The sequence below is a fragment of the Paroedura picta genome, chromosome 3 (genome assembly GCF_049243985.1).
Source record: "Paroedura picta isolate Pp20150507F chromosome 3, Ppicta_v3.0, whole genome shotgun sequence".
In the NCBI taxonomy this organism is placed as follows: Eukaryota; Metazoa; Chordata; class Lepidosauria; order Squamata; family Gekkonidae; genus Paroedura; species Paroedura picta.
This window is the reverse complement of record NC_135371.1, coordinates 11,596,431-11,615,183: the sequence shown is the minus strand read 5'-3', so window position 1 is coordinate 11,615,183 and position 18,753 is coordinate 11,596,431. Positions and strand designations below refer to the sequence as shown.

The 18,753-nt window shown below is 47.0% G+C and overlaps 1 protein-coding gene across 1 annotated transcript; it reads left to right on the top strand.

Moving 5' to 3' along the window:
• The first annotated feature begins 5,628 nt into the window (after window positions 1-5,628).
• LOC143834515 (uncharacterized) lies at window positions 5,629-17,320 on the top strand. Its single transcript, XM_077331342.1, has 5 exons — window positions 5,629-5,739; window positions 11,340-11,438; window positions 12,964-13,113; window positions 13,625-14,023; window positions 16,769-17,320. The coding sequence occupies exons 1-5, from the start codon at window positions 5,661-5,663 to the stop codon at window positions 16,819-16,821; spliced, it is 780 nt and encodes a 259-aa protein (XP_077187457.1). The 5' UTR covers window positions 5,629-5,660; the 3' UTR covers window positions 16,822-17,320.
• Window positions 17,321-18,753: the final 1,433 nt, after the last annotated feature.

Genomic DNA, 18,753 nt, shown 5'->3' with positions numbered 1-18,753 from the left:
TTGTGGCCTTTACTCACCCACCTGTGCTGTCAGGGCTCTCTTGATGGCTTGTGGGCTCGCCTCGCCAAAACCCCACCCTGGGACACCTCTGCAAGGAAAATGCACTGTAAGCAGGATGGCTCCCAAACTGTCCTCCACCAGGATCCTCCTGGGTCTTCCACTGCACTCAGTTGGCCAACACCCTCCGGAGACTATCCACTAATTTCAATCCATGGACGTCCTCCAGTTCCCATTCATCCATCATCCACCAACCATCCACCCATGCCAGCAACAGAACATGTCCATGCAGACCCCATCCAGCCCATCACCTTTGCTCCCCAACCATAAACACACTCTACCCCAGCTTCCAGCCACGAATTTCCACCTGCTTCCGCTCACTAGCTGCTGCCAGCTTCCATCAGCCAAGGTCATCGGGAGCTTCAGGCCATGCATCTGCCAGGCTTCAGAGCGCCAGTTACCCCCTGATTATGTGACAAGTGCAAAAGAACTTGTGCAAAAGAACTTGCCTGCTTGATTCTCTCCCATCCACACATCGCCCTCTTCTCTAGATCACTTCTCCTCCCCCACAAAACCTCACCCTAAACTGTTTGTTGCTTGTCATTAGGTTTTTAAAAGCTGTAACAAAAGCACTTTATAAATAAATATATATGGAATAACTGATAGCTGACCTCTGTTCCTCAGCTAAATCAGCTTTGTTCTTCTACTGAGAATCACCAACTAGGGGTAAATAACTGATGAGGAACTAGGTGCCACAATGAAATTTCTAGGAGCCACGGCACCTGGGTGCCTGGAATTTATTGAACCCTGTTTTGTGATTGAGGTCACATGACACAAGTACCAGATCTCACAGCTTAACTGCCTTTGTCTATTCACAGTGACAAAATAGGGGCTCCCTTCCTCCCTCCTGCCTTTTTTGATGGATACCAAGGACTGGCACAGGGGTGTCTCCCTCCTCTCCTTAATCCTAGGGACTACCTTAACGCCTAGAGCTCTACAGGCAGCTTGTCCTCCCTCTCCCCAGAATCTGTTTACTGGCATAGCAAAGTAGAAGAAGAGGAAGAGTTGGTTTTTAGACCCCACTTTCCCAAACGACTCTCAAAGTGGTTTACAATCACCTTCCCTTCCTCTCCTCCCAACAACACCCTGCGAGGGAGGTGGGGCTGAGAGAGCTCTGAGAGAACTGTATCTGGACCAAGATCACCCAGCTAGCTGTAGGTGAAGGAATGGGGAATCAAGCCCAGTTCTCTAGATCAGGGGTAGTCAACCTGTGTTCCTCCAGATGTCCATGGACTACAATTCCTATGAGCCCTGCCAGAGTTTGCTGGCAGGGCTCATGGGAATTGTAGTCCATGGACATCTGGAGGACCACAGGTTGACTACCCCTGATCTAGATTAAAGGCCACCGCTCTTATGAACTACACCATGCTGTAGTTGTGAGTATGATGATAAGGAAGGAAAATTGCACTATTTTACCCTGAAGCCCGATTCTTTCTGGAGCAGTCGACCTTGAACAGGCAGGAGTGCAACAGGTGTAGATTTCTCCATCACTGCATTCTTTGGACTTCCCTGCTGGGGAATCACCAATCATGGAGAAAGCAAAGATGGAATCTGTCTCCCTGAAATGCTTGTTCTCTATAGGAACAGATGGGTAGAGACCCCCACTGGGCCTCACTAGACCAGAATTTGGGAGATAACTACTCTGACTGGCCCTGTGGTTTTAGAGAGTCAGCTTGGTGTAGTGGTTAGGAGTGTGGACTTCTTATCTGGCATGCCTGGTTCAATTCTGCACTCCTCCACATGCAGCCAGCTGGGTGACCTTGGGCTCACCACGGCACTGATAAAACTGTTCTGGCCAAGCAGGAATATCAGGGCTTTCTCAGCCTCACCTCCCTCACAGGATGTTGTGGGGAGAGGAAAGGGAAGGCAAAAGCAGCATATAAGAACCAATTCTTCCTCCTCCTTCTCCTCCCCCTTCTTCTAGGTCTAGCTTTGGCCCCTTTCCCCTCACACACACACCAATGATGCACACAGCACAAAGCCTTTCACTGCTTCCTAATTTCTATCTGTTGGGTTGCTGTTGAAGGAACTTGGGCAAGACCAAAAAAAACCAAGCAGTGAAAAAACCAAAATGACGTTTTGGCAAGTCATAACCTTGTGACTTTTCTCTCATATCCCAGACCCTTCTTTCTATCCTCACCAGAGGAGGTCTGTATGGGGGAAGGACCTTGCTGGGTTATCTAAAAGTGGTGTGGTATAATACGTATGCTGAGGAATGACATTTTAAGGGATGACCATGTAGTTTCATCTCTCCAGAGCCAGAACTGCAGATTCTAATCGGGAGAAGCAGGTTTGATTCCCCGCTTCTTCTCTGGGTGACCTTGAACCCAAAAAGCTATCTGAGGTGGCAGGCATTGGTGAGGGATTATTGGTAAATAGTGTCACATATCCAACAGGAAGTTGCAGGAAGCAAATAAGACAATGTTTTTTAAAAGCTTGCTTTGCTTCTACGCAGCAGCCCCGTGCAATAAATGAGCAGCTAATATTTTCAACATCACTTGAATTTAAGGACTAATTAGTCAGCTAGCCTGTAACCTCAGTACCTGGTAGGATTTAGTCCTAGCTTGGGTTTATTTATTCTTTTATTTACCTCTCACAACATGGTATAATGGTTCAGAGTGGCAGCCTCTAATCTGGAGAGGGAGGGTTGGATTCTCCTCTCCTCCACATGCAGTTCTCTTAAAGCTGTTCTCACAGAGCAGTTTACTTAGAGCTCTCTCAGCTCACATGGTGTCGGTTGTAGGGAGAGAAAGGGAAAGGTGTTTGTAAGCCGCTTTGAGATTCCTTCGGGTGGTGAAAAGTGGGGGATAAAACCCCCCATCTTTTCTTCTTCTTCTTCTCCTCTCTTTTCCTTCTTCTCTCTTTTCCTTCTTCATCTTCTCCTTTTTCTCCTTTTTCTCCTTCTTCTTCTTCTTCTTCTTCTTCTTCTTCTTCTTCTTCTTCTTCTCTCTTTTCCTGCTTCTCTCTTTTCCTTCTTCATCTTCTCCTTTTTCTCCTCCTTCTCCTCCTCCTCCTCCTCCTCCTTCTTCTTCTATCATAGACAGATGGGGTTTCATAAACTGTCCCTAGAAGGACTGACTTCATTCCAGCAAGGAGGAGAAATCATCTGCCTTCCAACCATGCCTTGAAATCTAGAGTCCTGTTTTCCCTGCAGCTACTCCTGGGAAAATGTCAGGTGGCCACACCCGCAGACCTGCTCAGCTGGTTGAGATGCTCCTTTATTCATTCCATGGAAACCTGCTGAGCCTTCATTGTATCTCTAACACTGAATTCCAAGAGGGTTCCTGATACAACTGGAGGCCGTCTAGGAAGGTGGAAGAAGAACACAGAAGTCTGTCCTGATGGTTGAGTCAGGATAAAAAGGGAAGGGGGGGTGGCCACCTGAAAGTGCAAAAATAAGAAGAACACTGCAAGACAGTGAGGAAATGAGGTGTTATATGCGTCAGAACATTGTTAGAACGTCAGAACGTTAGAACGTTATATGCATCAGAACCATGTGTCAGAACATGGTTAGAATATGCTGTGGGGAGGGGCTGTGATTTGGTGGAAGAATCCCTGCTTGGCTTTCAGCAGATGCCAGGTGTAGTTTCCAGCTTCTCCAGTTTGAAGGATCAGGCAGTAGGCGATGTGAAAATGAGACCCTGGAGAGCTGCTGGTAGTCAGTGGACAGTCCTGACCCTGGTGGAACTGGGGACTGATTCCATAGAAGGCAGCTTCCTGTGTCCCTGCAGTCCTTGTAATTGATTATATATGAGTTACCCAACCTTAATCTAGGGCTGGGATTCCACATGCCCCTTGACAATTACCAGCTCGGCAAATAAGGAGGAGTCCAATTGTCTACAAAAAGCTGACAAAATTTATTCCAGCATCAGCTTTTGGGAAGCTACTGCGGCCAGCTTGGTGTCGCGGTTAAGAACAGCAGTCTCTAGAATGGAGAACTGGGCTTGATTCCCCACACCTCCTCCACATGCAGCATGCTGGGCGACCCTGAGCCAGTCACAGTTCTCTCAGAATTCTATCGGCCTCACCTACCTCACAGGGTGTCTGTTGTGGGGAGAGGAAGGGGAGGTGATTGCAAGCCACTTTGAGAGTCTTTGGGGGAGTTTTTATTCTTCCTCCTTTTCTTCTTCCTCCTCCTCCAATTCTGACTTTCTCAATCTTGGCAACCATCTTTTCTCCCACCTGCTGTCACACTCACACTCCTTGCTTGCTGGAGCAGGCAGAGCCAAGATTGGTGGTGAATGAGAGTAGAGCTAGCATAAAGCCATGGGACAGATGTCGGAAGGCAGAATCTGGGACGGTTTCTGCACTATCAATATTGTTTGGATTTGCGGCTTTAAAGGGGCAACTTTTGTGTCTGTTTCCACACTAAAATTTGATTCTTCAGGCACAGTCTCAAATTCACAGAAAACCAGATTTCACCTTTACAAGTGGGATCTAACGGGGTCTAACTCGGGGCTACCCAACGTAGAAATGCATCCAATCCAATTTTTTCACATGCCCACTATCTTGAGTAATTTGGGAATGCCCCTTTCCTCATCACTGTCCTGCCCGCCCTTCCTCCCTTCCTCCCACTCCATTCCTCTGTTCCCCCCCAAAATCTGTCTTTCTTTTAAAGAGAGTAATCGTGTTACAAAGCTGTTCTAAGTTTTTTAAAAAGCAGTCTGGCAGACTTAAACATTGGCATTATAATGTTACAACGTTGTCACTCAGAGTTTTAAAAATACACTGGGGGGAAGGGGGAGGGGATCAAGGCTGCAGAATGGTGGGATTAAGGGACACAATGAAAACAAAGGTACAAGGAGGTGCCATTTTGCAAAAACACATTTTTGAAAAGGTTAAAGGAGCAAAGCATGATGGGAGGCTGCCTCTGTTGGACTTGGTGCGGAAAGCACTTCATGAATTTCAGCCTGGTAAATTAGGGGTAAAGGTAAAGGTAAAAGTATCCCCTGTGTAAGCACCGAGTCATGTCTGACCCTTGGGGTGACGGCCTCTAGCGTTTTCTTGGCAGACTCAATACGGGGTGGTTTGCCAGTGCCTTCCCCGGCCATTACCGTTTACCCCCCCAGCAAGCTGGGTACTCATTTTACCGACCTCGGAAGGATGGGAGGCTGAGTCAACCTTGAGCCGGCTGCTGGGATCGAACTCCCAGCCTCATGGGCAGAGCTTTAGACTGCATGTCTGCTGCCTTACCACTTTGCGCCACAAGAGGCTCTATAAGGGGAGGAAATAAGGGGAGGAAAGCCCAAATGCAGCAGCATCCAAAGGAAATCCAAAGCAAGGCGAAAACAAGGCATGTCTCCTAAGGCGGAAATGGTCTGAGTGACTCAGGTGGGCAGACATATTAGTCTGTAGTCACGAAACAAAATGTGAGCCCAGTAGCACCTTAAAGACCATCACAACTTTCCACGTGTCTCTTTCACTAATGAAGATAATTGTCCAGTGAATCCCGTGGAATTCAAGTGATGCAGACTGATGGCGAGGTTGGTTTTGTAACTCCATTTACATAATTTCATCAGGCTTGCAAGTTGAGCATTTCCTCTTCCAAAGGCTGTCCTTTCGCCAAGCTGAAGCAAGCATTGTCAGAGAAGCCGTGGAGGAAGATGGAGGATGAAGACGGCTATATGAGTATAGACCCGGCAAGGAGGGATGTGTACCTGTCACCTTCCGGAGACACTAAAGGTACTGATTTAGAACTCTCTCTTAAATTTGTGTCCTTTTTAGAAGCAGGGCATGGTGAGAACATTTGGAGAACTGCAGACATGATTTTGAAGGAAGGAAACTGGCACACAGTCCCCTCCCGCTTAAAATACAGGCCAGCTTGGGTAGTGGTTAGGAGTGCAGACTTCTAATCTGGGGAGCCGGGTTTGATTCCCTACTCCTTCCCCACGTGCAGCCAGCTGGGTGACCTTGGGCTCACCACAGCACTGAGAAAGCTGTTCTGACCGAGCAGTGATATCAGGGCTCTCTCAGCCTCACCTCCCTCACAGGGTGTCTGTTGTGGACTGTTGTGGAAAGGGAAGAGGATTGTAAGCCACTTTTGAAGCTCTTTCTGGTAGAGAAAAGCGGCATATAAGAATCAACTCTTCTTCTTCTTCTTCTTCTTCTTCTTCTTCTTCTTCTTCTTCTTCTTCTTCTTGGCAGAAACATGTTCAAATGGATGTTGTGTACATCTGTTCAATGTCTCTCTGAGGTGGTTTTCCTGTTCCCATTCACAGATAGTGTGGCATTTCTCCTTTTAGTGCCTCTGAATGCAGTGGGGCTGAACTTTGCCATAAATAAACTTGATTCATTGGTCTCAAAGGGATTCATCAGTACTCACTTTGTATGGATCATAGGGCTGATGCATTTTTACTGAAAGATGTGGCCAAGACAGGTTGTCACAATAGCCCACACTCCTCAGAACAGCTCTTTCACCCAAATTATCTGTTTAGGTTTTCATTTTTTTGTCAAAGTTTAGGGTTTTGTCAAACAAATACAATACATACTGTAGGAACAATGGTTCCCTAGCCTAAAGGATAGACTTTCCTCTCAGAAATACACGTGCCCCAATTTTAAATGATATCTATTTTAGATTTTTTAAATTAATTTAAGTGCATTCTTTAATTTGTCGATGGAATATGACGTACACCGCCCTGAGCCAGTTCGCTGAATAGGATGGTATGTAAACAAACAAGCAAGCGAATTAAAAAGAATCTACATAAGGAAAATTCCTCAACTGGAACTGGGGGAAAAAAAGTCTTTCACAGCTGGAGACAACTAACTGGCCCTTGTGGGTGGGTATTCCAGGTTGTGTGGCTGTGATCTGGTTGTTTCCGCCCCTGACGTTTCAGAGGAAAGACATGGCAAGTGGGGAACCTTTGGTACGGAGAAATTCTTATCTTGCTTTGTCCTACTTCTGAAGATGCCAGCCAGCTACTGGTGAAACATCAGAGATGAAAACTACCAGGCCACGGCCACACTGCCCAGAATACAAACAGCCAGTATAGTGTTTTTTTAATTTTCCAAAATATGTAAAAATATCCAGTCCTCCCCCCCACACACACACACACACGCACACACACACACCCTATACAGGCTACATTTCCTCACACTCTTCCCCTACACTATTGAGAGCCAGCTTGGTATGGTGGTTAAGAGCCAGTGCCTCTAATCTAGAGAACCTGGTTGATTCCCCATTCCTCTTCCTCATGCAGCTGGTGGGGTAACCTTGGACCAGTCATCATTCTCTCAGAGCACTCTCAGCTTCACCTGCCTCACAGGGTGTCTATTGTGAGAAGAGGAAGGGGAGGTGATTGTAAGCTGCTTTGAGACTCAAAGCGGGCTACAAAAAAAAAACAGCTCTTCTATACCTACTGATAAAAATTCTGCTAGGTCGAGCCAGGGGGGATGGCTCCAGTCTTGGGTTGCCAGCCTGGCTGGCAAACAGCTGATGAACTTGGAAGGGGGACCTACCTGTCCAACGTCCTCCAGGGTCATGACATCACGTCTGTTGTGAACTGGAAGTCACAGCAATGCCTCAGGTGGCACTCTAGTATGGGCCCAAAACTTGAGTTTTAGGCACATGCCAAAATGCCACCCTGACCCACTGATGATGCTCCCAGTTTGCACTGGGCATGATGTCATGACTGTGGCCCTCCACCACCCTAGAAGGTGGTGGTTGGGGCTTTGAGCTGCTGGCAGGGCATCTCCACCCAAAGCAGAAGGTTGTGCTGGCTTGGTACAATTTGTTGCCATCTGTTCTCCACTTATCCACCGCTGGTACTATTTAGCACACAGCTCACGGTTTGCCTACCGAAGGTCCCAAGTTCAGTTCTAGGCCAGCTAAAGGTGGGCCGGTCACGCTTCCTTCATCTTGGAAGAGCTGCTGCCAGGAACAGAAGAATATTCTGAGCTTGACGAAGCAGTAATGGAAAGCAGCTTCATATTCAAATGAACATCTCATCATTTCTTTGCACATAATGCATGTTTTAATCTCCTGTTACATATTCATTTTAGACTTTACAAGGTTCCAGGGCTCAGCGGTAGAGACCGAGAGAAGGTCCCAAGTTCAGTTCTCTGCACTTTTAGTTTGAAAGAACCAGGTAGGAGGTGATGTGAAAGAGTGTCAGCAGTGACAAGACAGAACTTGTGAGACCAGTGGTCTGACATTGTATGTTTTGTGTGTTTGTTTGACCGTTTATGCACTGCCCCAGCTCCCATGCAGGAACAAAAATTGGGGGCAGATGAGGTTTTCTGGGCCAAATGCTCCCCCATATGGGTGCAGGAAGAGGTGGGGCAACCTGCCATGACTAAAACTCCAGCCTGCAGCCCAGCATGAAACCTCCAGTGCGTAAACGGTCTTTGTGTTGAGAACAGGAGTCGAAGGAGCCCTTTTTACACTGAGCTTCCAGAAATCTGCCATTTTGGAGGCTTTTTTCTGGGCTGCTTCGTCCAAACCGCCTGACTAGAGCAAGGTCTACTTGTCATTAATTGTATGCTTTCTTAAGAGGCTCCAAACCACATACACAAAGTCAGAAGGATGACAGCAATCTCCATAATTTAATCTTAAAAACCACCCATGGTATATTATGTAGGCAAGCCGTTCCAGCGAATGGAATCAAAAGGGACAGCCAAAGCACGTCTGTCACCTGTACGTAAACCTTCAAAAGCTTTCAAAACCAAGACCTGGCATTGATTTCTTAAACAGAAGGATACCCAGACTACAACAATAGTCAGGAAATACAATCTGTGGACTCATGGCTAGACAACAATATTTATTTATTCTTTAGATTTTTACCCTGCCGTTCCCAGCAGAGACAGCTTGGGGCATCTTACAACAAGCTTAAAATAACACTCAATATAAAAGCCATCATAAAACTTCTTAAACAGCCCAATATAACCCAATACCAGCATCATTTACAGATCGTGAAGGACAATTGGACATACTCTGCCAGTTTTTCTCCTAGCCAGCAGAGGGCGACTTCACTCCATAATATTTTGAAGTGTTGTTGTTGTTATGTGCGAAGTCGTGTCCGACCCATCGCGACCCCATGGACAATGATCCTCCAGGCCTTATGCCTATTGGAACTGTCCATAGAGTTTTCATGGCAAAGATACTGGAGTGGTTTGCCATTTCCTTCTCCAGTGGATCACCTTTTGTCAGAGCTCTCAGCTATGACCTGTCCGTCTTGGGTGGCCCTGCACGGTATAGCTCATAGCTTCACTGAACTACGCAAGCCCCCTTGCCACAACAAGGCAGCGATCCTTGAAGGGGGAATTTTTTGAAGTGTAGTGGAGAAAAATTCTTCCTTGCAGTTGTCAGCTTGGTATTCTTTATGACAAATTCTTCTCTATTCCATCACATATATATGACCAGCCAGTTTTCAGCTTGTTTCGAATGTTTTTCAGACATAATATTCCTTACAGAAGGTTTTGCTCCTCAATCGATCTTCCAATATTTAGATTTACACACACCAACATAACAAGTTAGTTTTGGAAAATAAGCCGGCTTGGAGTGTTTCAGAAAATGAAGTCTTTCCCTCTTACTATGGCTGAGCAGTCAAGCATGTTAAGGGATTCAGCTGGGGGAAGAATTGCATTTCATCACTGCCTAGGCCAGCCTTTTTCAACCTTTTGACCGTGGAGATACTACTGAAATGTTTTTCAGGCTTTGAGCTACCCCGGAAGCGATGTCAGATGTCTTGGGTCTGAAAAGTACCCGAGTTTGTGAATGTCACCAGTGCATCAATGTGCTACACATGAGCTCTCCAGTCTGCCTTCCCTCACAGCACCACTGCTGATTCCAAAAAACCCAATCCACAGCACGCCCTTGGCCACAATGCAAATGAGTTCCGATAACTTCCAACTCCTTTTTGGCAAGGTGCTGGATTCACCGGTGGCTTTGTTTCGCCAGCCGATCCAAATATCAGGGGGTGAACTCTGAAATTACTGGACACAGAACGCAAGGACCGATGGCGTTAAATCTGTGGGTGCAGAGAGCAGGACACGGGGTTCGTTTCAGCTCCTTATGGTGATCCCAGCTCTAACATACAGAAACTGGACTGAGGAACCCAGCCATGCGTTGGCCAATAGCAGGATTACAATCAGACCTCAAGCTCAGGTCAGACCTCAAGCTCAGATTACGATCAGACCCCAAGCTCAGACCTCAAGCTTGGCAAGTCTACAAACACAACAGATGACTTCCGTGATGTCAGCAGCTGCTTGAACTTCTGGGGTAGACGGTGTCCACCATCACCCCTGGTTGACATGCTCCCAGTTTGTCACCATCCCACTGTTGACGTTTACATCCAAAATGGACGTCAGGGGAAACTTGGCCTGAAATGGGCACTGGAGAGTTGGTTTTGGAACTGTGGAAGGGCAGGGTTTGGAGAGGGAAGGGACCTTAGCAGGGTATAATGCTATGATATAACGCCCCCCCCCTCCCAAGCAGCTTTGTTCTCCAGGGCAGGGGTAGTCAACCTGTGGTCCTCCCAATGTTCATGTACTACATTTCCCATGAGCCCCTGACAGCAAACGCTGGCAGGGGCTCATGGGAATTGTAGTCCATGGACATCGGGAGGACCACAGGTTGACTACCCCTGCTCCAGGGGAACTGATTTTTGTAGTCCTGAGATATGTTGTAATTCTGGGAGATATCCAGGCACCACCTGGAGGTTGGTAACCCTGCAGCTTCCATTCCCCAGTCCCTGCTTCACGCAGGTACACAAATATACTCCTTGACCGATATATAAAATCAGGGTTCTCTCAGCAGGGCAACCCCCTTTCCAGTAGGGGGAAGCCTTCCTTCAAGCGTTCTAGCAGGCCCAGCTTTGTGGGTCTTTATGGGTTACAACCAGCAACTTGAATTGGATCTAGAATAACCATTTCATGCTAGCCGGTACTGTTCTTGTCGCAGTTCACGAATATGTCGAAACCTCTCTTGCTACCAAAAGCTGGGCACAGCTTCGCTTTAAAAACCTCAGCAGAAGACGTGGGAATCTGTTTTCCTGGGCGGAACTACCTTGCCAGATCGTTGTCTGTTTTTTCAGTAGAACATCACGGTTATTGGCTCTCTTTGCTCTTTCTACTGAGAGACCCAGTTAACAATTGTCTATGCCAGGGGTGGCCGAATTGTGGCTCTCCAGATGCCCATGGACTACAACTCCCATGAGCCCCTGCTGCCAGCAGGGGCTCATGGGAATTGTAGTCCATGGACATCTGGAGAGCCATAGTTTGGACACCTCCCGTCTATACAAAGGTGAAGCTTTGCCAGAATTTCACCCTCCGTTTCAATCCCACAGATCTTTCCCCAAACCTTTGCCGGTGGAAAATCGGTCTTGGGGTTTCTCTGGCAGGAGTGGCCATTCTGATTGTGGTTCTGATCGTTGCCAGTCTTTCAGGTAAGCGTTTTCTGTTCTTTTCCATCTGGTTTTGGAAGGACCTTTCCATTCCGTGAAGCCTTTTTGGCCAATTGTTAGTCCTCTGTTGACGACAAATTAGCATTGCCATACTCCAGGTGCGACTGGGTAATCCCTCTGGAATGACAGCTCATCTCTGGACTCCACAGGTCAGTTCCCCTGGAGAAAATGGCTGCTTTGGAGAGTGACCCCCCACCCCCGACCCCTCCAAGGCTCCCTTCAAGTCTCCTGAGATTTCTCAACCTGGCTCTGACAACTCCCCATCCCCGAAAGGTGGCCAGAGGGGACCTGGCATATATGCCGCCAATGGTCTCGGGAACTCAAGAGTTCAGTTCAGCCCAATGAACAAACCTAAGAGATGACAGCATTTAAAGTTTTGCCCTGGAACTACACAGTTTGGTGTGGTGGTTAGGAGTGTGGACTTCTAATCTGGCATGCCAGGTTCGAATCTGCGCTCCCCCACATGCATCCAGCTGGGTGACCTTGGGCTCGCCACAGCACTGATAAAACTGTTCTGACCGAGCAGTGATATCGGCGCTCTCTCAGCCTCACCCACCTCATAGGGTGTCTGTTGTGGGGAGAGGAAAGGGAAGGCGACTATAAGCTGCTTTGAGCCTCCTTCAGGTAGGGAAAAGCGGCATATAAGAACCAACTCTTCTTCTTCTTCTAAACAAATATTTCCTTGTTAAACGCTGAGTAGTACAGGAGCAGCAGGTAGGGCACCACATGTCCTCTTCTCCAGTGGGGGTGTGGCAAGATATGCATTTTCCCAGTAAAAATCAAGGCTGGTCCAAGCTTCGATTGGCCCTCACCAGTGAGTGACCAGAGCCCCTCCCTTCCTTCGAGTTTGGTGGAGTGGTTAAGAGAGGCAGCCTCTAATCTGGAGAACCGTGTTTGATTCCCCACTCCTCCTCCATATGCAGCCCGCTGGGTGACCTTGGGCCAGTCACAGTTCTCTCACTGCTCTCTCGGCCCCACCTACCTCATAGAGTGTCTGTTGTGGGGAAAAGGAAAGGTGGGCGATTCTAAGCAGCATTTGAGAGACTCCTTTGGGTAGTGAAAAAGATATACAAATAAACTCTTCTTCCTCCTCCTCCTCCTCCTCTGTTTTCCATTGTGCCTCTCCATTCACACTTCCTGGCCCAACTGTCTGTGTTGTTCTCCACTGCTTACTCATCCATCATCTCTCACCCACCCACTTGCTTATTTTCTTATCCTTCTGGTGCTTATCCACCCTCCTCTAGCTGTACTGGGCAGTGGGTGCAGCTGGGTCTGTTGGCAGTGGGAGAACTCATAACAAAAGGAGGGGGGTGTCAGCAGTGGCCCCACCTGAAGACCTGGGCCTTGGTAGCTGCCCTCCCCTGCCTAATGCTAGTCCTGGTGAAAATATTGTTTCCTCATTGGGATAACGTGATCCTTTGCACTATGCTGGTTCCATTCCTACTGCTGTCTCTATTATAGTGCCCTTGGTTTGCTGCTCATTTTGTGCCCCATAATGTCTTTCTAGCTTTCCAGGGTCCCGGATCCTCACAGATGGACATGTATCCGGTGCTCTTCCCATCACGACTATGCGGCTCAAAGGACAGCAGTGTCCTGCAGAGTCTCTATCAGCTCCCAAGATACAATTCGTGCACATCGAGTGAGGCCTCATGCGCAGGTGAGTTCGACTCTGAGTGTGCATGAAGAACACAACTCCTTTTTGTCATGAAAACTGTTGTGCATGCAGGTTATTGGACCCGTAGAACAGGAATCCCAATTCAGCCATTGGGGATCTTTAATTGCATTGGCTGGTGCACATGTTCCATAATGCTACTGGTTGGTTTAAACCAGTGGTTCTCAACCTTCCTGATGCCGCAACCCTTTAATACAGTTCCTCATGCAGTGGTGACCCCCAGCCATAAAATTAGGCAAGTGTCCTTTCACAGAAATTAAATTAAACTGACCAATGGCATGAAGATCCATTGTTCAGGATTGTATATATAGAATCATAGAGTTAGAAGGGGCCATACAGGCCATCTAGTCCATCTAGTCCAACCCCCTGCTCAACGCAGAATATAAATTGGGTTTTTTCCCAGGGTTTCTCAGTTCAGTTCTGCCTCTTGTCCCACCATGCCGATCTCACTCTTTTCTGCTGCTATTTTGTTCTTTCTTTCGCCCAACTTGCACAGCCGTTCCTTCCGAAATCTGCTTAGAGATTCCAAAGAGCCCCTTAAGTGCGATGGCAAACCAAACGGCCATCATCCCAATCAAAATTCAAGTCCCAAATCCTGACTGGCATTTCATCGAGGTCCTCTGGCACCGTACCAAAGGAACTCAGCAAGACTTCATCCTGAAATACGACCTGAGGTCATGCAGTGCCAAGAGCAAACCACAGCTGTGGTGGAAGCGTGAATGCCACCTCTTTGTGGAGGTGATGCCAGCCTACCGGTGGAGGGCCTCGGTCATGATGAACGCTTGGCTCATCATCTGGAATGCAGAGGTGAAACACTCTGGAAGATACCAAGTGACAGTCAAATCCAACGACGTCAACGAGGCCTGTAGCTTTGTGGAGCTGAAAGTAACAGAAGGTAAGAGAAGCCAACGAGGGAGCAGCCTGCAGGGTTTGTATAGTCCAGAACAATAACATGTTCAGTGGAGTCAAATGATAAAACTGTATCAAGACTTTAGGAAGAGTTGGTTTTTATACTCCACTTTTTACTACTAATAAAGAGGTCTCGAAACAGAAGAATGTTTCAGGGGGTTCTCAATGGTAAAAAAGTTGAGAACGACTGATCTAACGTGTGCAGAATGAGAAGTGAAGTTTATTTCTGTGAGTAAACAACATGAGAACATATGCAAATGCTTCTGCATTGTCCTCTTAAGCAGTGGTCCCCAACCTTTTTATCACCGAGGACCGGTCAACGCTTGACAATTTTACTGAGGACCGGGGGGGGGTAGTCTTTTGCTGAGGGATGTCTCCACCGCCTGAACCCCTGCTCCACTTGCTTTCCCGCCGGCACCCCTGACTTCCTGCCGCCCTGGGGGGCGCTGCCAGCAGCAGCTGCGCAGTGCCACTCCAAGGGGGAGCCCCAGCCATGGCGGCCGCTGGAGAGCACCAAAGGGGAGCCGGTGGCAGAGTGTCAGGGCAGCACCCGAGGCAGCAGCCAGGAAGGAGGATGAGGAGCCATGGCCCGGTACCAACTGATCTATGGACCGGTACTGGTCCCCGGACCGGGGGTTGGGGACCACTGCTCTTAAGGGAAGCTTAGGGAGGTGTGGGTAAGAATAAGATGCATCTCATGAGACTTTCCCCACATGCTTGATTCATCCTTGGTTTTCTTGGCAGTTGATCCACAAGCAGTGGAATCAGTTTGGCACGGTTCTTCTACCTGTGTATTTTCACAGCTGTAGTTTATTTTATTTTCTTCAGAGGGTGAGGTCGACTTTAACTGGTGTCACAGTTATTTTTTTTAACAGTCCTAAAATGGAGTTGCAATGACAGTTTAAACAGTTTCTCTGAATTCCCAGCATTCATTTAAAAACAAAGGTAAGTCTCTATCCCTTGCTCTCACAGAGATATGCCTTTTTTCTTTTATATGTATCAGGGAGGGGACTAGAGACTTGCAGTTTAAAAAAAAGAAAAGAGCTGGGAATTCAGAGAACTTGGGCTGAATCTGCACAGAGCTTTTATTCCAATCCCAGGTTGATTCAACCCCTGCCATCTACACTGAATGTGATTTCCATTTTTATTTTGGGCAATTGAAATTTCCCATCTGCAACTAATCTGATTGAGCTGCAGTGACCCTACTTTTCCCTTGCGATATCCAAGAGCAGAGAAAACTCAGTATAATTGATCAAGCAGCTTTGAGGGCTCCGAGTATTAAAGTGCAGATCTATTTTTTCCTGGACTAATGTCCTCCCTGCTGACGTAGAGAAGCAGTCTGTCCCTGATTGGCTGGGCGCCAGTTTTAAGACTTCCTAGTTCCAGGTTGCAACATTTCTTTCCCAAGATTTTTTTTTAAGGATTAGGGTGACTGTGCTCCAGAATCCACACTTCTCACAGCAGAGATTTGCCTCATTCTGTGAGAGGCTGCTGCTGGCTCGGCTTGGCTCAGCTCCCCTACCCCTCACCCGCTCGCTTCTTTAGGAAGAGCAGCCTCATGCTCAAGTGCAGATGGGTTTCTGTTTCAAGTCAGAGGGGGAGCACAAAGACTTGGGTTCAAATCAATCTGAATTATCAGGATCAACAGCAGAAAAAAAAGTTAAGTGCAGAATCAGCCCTGATTAAACTATTACAGCATTATATGGGTGTATTAGGGTCAGTTAAATGAAATAAAAACTGAAACCCCTCATCTTCAGGCTAGAGTTGAGGCTAGGGAGTAGTTTGATGATGATAGTAATCCTGTTCTTGAAAAGTGGGCTGGAGGAGGGTGGAACAAAGACCGTTTATGCACTGGAGGTTTCATGCTGGGCTGCAGGCTGGAGTTTTAGTCATGGCAGGTTGCCCCACCTCTTCCTGCACCCACATGGGGGAGCATTTGGCCTGGTGTACTTCATCAGCCCCCGATCTGTGCTCCTGACAGGGGGGTGGGGCAGTGAAGTTCCCAGTGCATAAACGGTCAAAGAGAACCAAAAGAAACATGATGTGTGCGGAAAAAAGGTCACACAGAATCAGCTTCCAGAAAAAGAACAGGGTAAAAGTGATCTCAAAACCAAGGGAAGAAGAACCACTACCACAACCACCCCTCCCCGGGGAATAACTCCCCCAAAAAATGGAGCAAAAACTAAAGGCACAAAATGTGGAGGATAAACTGAGGCAATATGGGGACAGAAGAAACAGAAAAGACTGATACAGAAAATCTCTGTGTTTGGTCTTTGAGGCATTACAGGGAAATTGATTCAGATTCCTCTTCCCGGCAACCAGGCCTGCTATTTTCCAGACTGATAACTGCTCTTGAATCCCTGTCTCCTGGCTTTTTCGTAATCCCCCCCCTAATTTGCTTCATCTAACCTTTTAATATTTTCAATTAAGAAAGCCTCCCCAAATTCAAACTGGATAGCTCTGAGCCATCTTGCTCTTTGCAGCACAGCTTCTAAGGCTGATTTTCTAAAAAAATCTAGCAAAGTTTTGAGTTGCGAAGATCCAAGCAGGGCTTGTTGCAAAAACAGGCGTCTTGTTGCAATTCAGGTCAAGTCTGCTAAATTTGAGCTGAGATTAGATCTCAGCCTGAGAGTTTAGCTCCTTTCCACGTGCAGGCTAAAACTGGATTTTACAATATTGTGGTTTTCCTTTATTCTTGGTAGAGTTATTTTTGTGCTTTCCTCCCTGCCAGATACCAAAGACATAAGAATGGATGGACAGAACCAAAGCCTGACGCAACCATGACCCCCCTTTCTTCAACATATCTTCTTTGGTATTGATTTGCAAAATCTGGCTGAAGGTGAGCATTTTTGCAGTGCTGGCATGAGCTGGTGTGGCCAGTGATCTTGGGATGGACATTGAACCTGCAGCTCAGCTCAGGAAGACCCATGTTTTTGGGGTGGCTTGCTTTTTTTTTAATGTTGATCATTTATGTAGCTATTTTAACTTGTGAGGCCCACCCAAGCATCTCTCTAAACAGGTAACCAGCAAGCTCCCTAAATAAAGAAATAATCCTTAGGATCCTGCCATCTCTTAGCCTCAATTAATTTCTTGTAAAGACAGGAATGATTAAAATATACCATATTTACTCAAAAGGGAGATTACTCTGAACGTAAGATGACGCAGGACCTAACAGTTGCCTGTATATGGAAAGGAAGATATAAACAGACAAAAATTAGGTCTTTTAAAAGACTTTGGAGCGATAGAATGATGCATAGCTAAATTCATTGTTAAGAGTTGTAATTTATTATTGAATTGTCATGTTTTTACAAATCTGTACCATTATTGTTGTTGTTCTTAATAAAAGAGAGAAAAAAAACCCTTCAGGCTACTGGCAAATGTGCGTCTTCTACAAAAAAACTTTTGAAAAATGTAGGTTAATTTGATGCTCATTTATCTACCTATCTTGAGCTACAGAAAAGGTTACATTGTTCATGTCTGGAGGCTCGATACAGAAGTACAACAAAGGGGGAGAAACAGTTGCTCAGGTCTCACAACATGCAGGGCCCCTAGGCCAAGGGTGGCTGTCCTGAGGCATGCCTCAGGGGTTACGGGAAGGGAACACAGTGTGGGTTGGAGCAGGACACCAACGAACATGTTAGGCCCAAGAGATAAGCAAGCCAGTCCATGGTGTGCCCCAGAAGGACTGGTAGGGGAACCCCAAGGGGAGTTAGGACTGGAGGGACAGAGTATAAGACGGAGGGAGAGGGAGGAAGTGAGGATGGCAACTTCGTTGGCCTGTTGTTTTTTTTGCCCCAGGGTTGTGGGGAGAAATAAAGACCAGCTGTGCGTTGCTACTTGCTGTCTCAGCGTTGTAATTTCCATGTGTGGCGCATTTGACATGTAAAAACGGCATTGCCTTCATTTGCAGCTTCTCAAGATTGAGTGTTCTAGTTAAAAGCAGTTTCCACCCCACACGCACACATCTGGCCCTCCTAGAAGAAGTCATGCAACATTTCATTCAAAAAATGTGCAGTGCGTTTATTCTCTACCTGCTGTGATTACCTTGTAGGGAGGTTTTGAGCGATGATTGATTGCAGCCCGTAAAATGCCAGTAAAGGAAATGGTTATGCCAGTAACCTAGATTACGGCGGTGATAGCAGTAGGTAAACAGTAAGACAACTCAGCAGTGAAAAGCAAAACAACAGGAAATTAAGCATAATTTACACACTTCATAGATCTGGAGGCCTCGGCTTGACAAGACTCAACTGGGCTGAAACGAAACCTCTCATAAGTGAAGGGTTTTCGCTTTCCCCGTCATTTAAAGACTAATCGGTCCGCTCACTGGTAAACGAAGGCCTGTCAGAGCCTATTTCCTAGCACTGACTTTCCTACTGCCGCTGCACTTGGCCTGCTATAAGTGTGCTGCAATGCAAATGACATGACAAACATATTTTTGGCAGGCAAACAATAGTCTGACCTCTGTGATTGCTTCTGAGCCGAGTCTCAGACATCCTCACCCGGCTTCTGTTGGGATCAAACCAGTGTTGTTAAACTCCAGGTGGACGATGGGAGATTTCCCCGAAATGTGGTTGGCCTCCAGCCTGCAGAAATGAGTTCCCCTGGAGAAAATGACTGCTTTGCAGAAGTGATGCTGTGGCATTATATCCACAGAAGCCCCTCCCTTTCCTGAAAACCTGCCCTTCCCATATCTCGGAGAATTTCCCAATCTGAAGC